Source organism: Hemibagrus wyckioides, linkage group LG02, assembly GCF_019097595.1.
Source record: "Hemibagrus wyckioides isolate EC202008001 linkage group LG02, SWU_Hwy_1.0, whole genome shotgun sequence".
NCBI lineage: Eukaryota > Metazoa > Chordata > Actinopteri > Siluriformes > Bagridae > Hemibagrus > Hemibagrus wyckioides.
In genome coordinates, this window is record NC_080711.1 from 13,863,450 (window position 1) to 13,866,294 (window position 2,845).

Consider the following 2,845-nt stretch of genomic DNA (forward strand, 5'->3'; position numbering starts at 1 on the left):
CCCCTTGAAGTTTGGGTTTGGGATTTTAAGAGAACGAAAACCTCAAAATTAGCCCATTTTACTAAATTTTACTTATTTCCCAGGAACAAGAAAAAAGTAAAAATTTGTTACATAGGGTAATCGTTTTTATATTTTTATAAGTTTTTATATTTAAAGGAACATCCAGGCTAGTGGTCTGAATTCATTAAACAGGACGTTCATAAGCGCTGATCATTTGTAAGAGTTAGAGTAAAACCTTCTTAAAATAAAAATAAAAATGTAATGATTTAAGTATACATACACCAATCAGTCATAACATTATGACCATCTGCCTAATATTGTGTTGGTCCCCCTTTTGCTGCCAAAACAGCCCTGCCCCGTCGAGGCATTGACTCCACTAGATCCCTGAAGGTGTGCTGTGGTATCTGGTACCAAGATGTTAACAGCAGATCCTTTAATTCCTGTAGGTAAGTCCTCTCAACTTACAGGACTTACAAAGGACTTACAGGATACTTTTGATAGATACTGACCACTGAAGACTGGGAACACTCCACAAGAGCTGCAGTTTTGGAGATGCTCTGATCCAGTCGTCTAGCCATCACAATTTAGCTCTTGTCAAACTCGCTCAAATCCTTACGCTTGCCCATTTTTCCTGCTTCTAACACATCAACTTTGAGGACAAAATGTTCACGTGCTGCCTAATATATCCCACCCACTAACAGAATGAGGTTGCATGTACAATACAAGCATTCATACTTTGCCTTTATTAATATGTATTCTCACAATAGCACACATGTCTTCTTGTCCTTGAATGGGTTGGATGAAGCAGCGATGCCTGTGAGCAGTGGATCTCCACGCCGGTGCTCCTGACAGTACTGCACGAGCTGAGCAGCCGCAGCTGAGATCTGGCACACACAACATCAACTCTTTTAATCAGATTAATATTCCAGAAACACAAGATAGTAAACACAGATTCTTGTCTAGAACCAGGCAGCTGCTGAGGAGGTAAATGACTTGGATTTATTCATTTACATTTATACATTATTGTCTTGGATTGAGGTTGGAGGTTCATTCCACCACTGAAGGACAGTCAGTTTGAAGGTTTTGGAAAGATTGTGTTTGTTTAACCCAACATGTACACACTAACAGAGTTAAAAATGAAAATATAGAAAGCAAATCCTAGAGCATTCAAAATGCTCTAATTAGTTACAGAAATCATATTATACTAAACCACTTGCTCACTCAATCTTTAAAGCATTTCATTGTATGTCTGCTGTGTGTGGTCCAGCTGAGATAATAAACTTATAAATACCCCTTGCAGAATATACAAAAGGCTAACAATTTAAGAGAAATAAATCTTGAAGAGGGCAGTTTGTTTTTATTTAATACTGCCCTGAATACACTATTTCACATAAGAGATGTTTACATATAGGCCACAAGACAAAATAATAACTGAATTTACACAAATAAACCAGATCAAAAAAATTACATATACTTGATTCTTAATACTGTGTGTTGTTACCCGGATCATCAGCAACTGCCCACCCCTTTCCAGTAGCGACTGTATGATTGTGATATCCATCTTTTCACACTAAGGGACTCATACACACTGTTACAAAACACTCACTGATGCTCAAGAAGGCAACATGATACATGAGTGCTAGGGGGTGTAAACTTTTGAAAAGGATGATCGGTGTATTATGTTTAAATATCTGATTTTTTAAAATCTTGTACTAAGCTACATAAGATTTACATATTTTCCAGAACACAGAATAATAACATCTTACATCTGTTCAAATGTTTTCACCCCCCTGGCTCTTAATGTATCATGTTGCCTTCTGGAGCACTGGTGACTGTTTGCAGCTTTTTGAAATAGTTGTGTATTTTGCAGACTAGGGGTGTACAAATAAATAAAATTTGCATTTGAATTTGGACAGGGACTTCATGCCTTACTGAGCAGGCAGTACAGTGATTCTTCATTAATCACTTCATTAACCTGATGAAGGTCGCCTTGGGTCCATTCCATCACAGGGCACAGTGCACCCACACATTCACACAATACTTTATACCAAGGGGCAATTTAGAGTAGCCAATCCACCTACATGCATGTTTTTAAAGATAGGAGAAACGGGACAAGGGGAAAACATGTTCACATCCAAACCCACCATGTGCCACCATGCTGCACTACATTACTTCTTAAAATCTCTTTAAAAGTCTAATAAACATACAATATAGCTGACTTCAGACTTTACACTTTAATAAAGGGAAATTTTTTAATTACACTTGAACTAAATTTGAGCTTTTTGATGTCTAATCATGCTTAAATAGTTTTAACACTATTAATGTTTTTCAGAAGAAACTATCACACAACATTTTTAAATCAAGCCTTGGGCATTTGAAAATTTTTTATTTGTATTCAGTTCTCACCTTGATTCTTTCCAAGTTGGCTTCCAGTCTCAGCTGCTCCACAGCTTTTCTAGCTTGAAGCACAGTGTTACTGCTGTACACTTTTCCAGCCTCCATCTCCAAACCTCAACCTGCAGCATGAGACTGATCGCGTCTCTGTTTAGTACTGCTCTGGGCTGCTCCGTTTATACTGCAGCGATTTCAGTGCTTCTATTGAGAGACAGTACCTTGTGTGTTCACCCATATGCTAAGGTTGTATAATGTTGTGATCTCCCGTCCCGGCTATTTAACCCATGTTGGACCGTCCTCTCCGTGTGTGCTCCTGCGGTCACTTCAAAGCATCTTGTGATGTGGCTGAGTTGAAAGGTCACACATGCAGGTGTAGAAATGTCACACCAACATCACACACCCTCAGAAAAGAAAATCCCTACAGGGGAAGAATAAAAAAATTCCCCTAAAA

General features: G+C 38.3%; 1 protein-coding gene across 1 annotated transcript; it reads right to left on the reverse strand.

Annotated features, from left to right (window-relative positions):
* Window positions 1-758: 758 nt before the first annotated feature.
* Window positions 759-2,623, reverse strand: LOC131342641 (guanine nucleotide-binding protein G(I)/G(S)/G(O) subunit gamma-12-like). Its single transcript, XM_058373748.1, has 2 exons — window positions 2,407-2,623; window positions 759-884 (listed from the first exon to the last, which is right to left on the reverse strand). Exons 1-2 carry the CDS (start codon window positions 2,500-2,502, stop codon window positions 759-761), a joined length of 222 nt encoding a protein of 73 aa, XP_058229731.1. The 5' UTR covers window positions 2,503-2,623.
* Window positions 2,624-2,845: the final 222 nt, after the last annotated feature.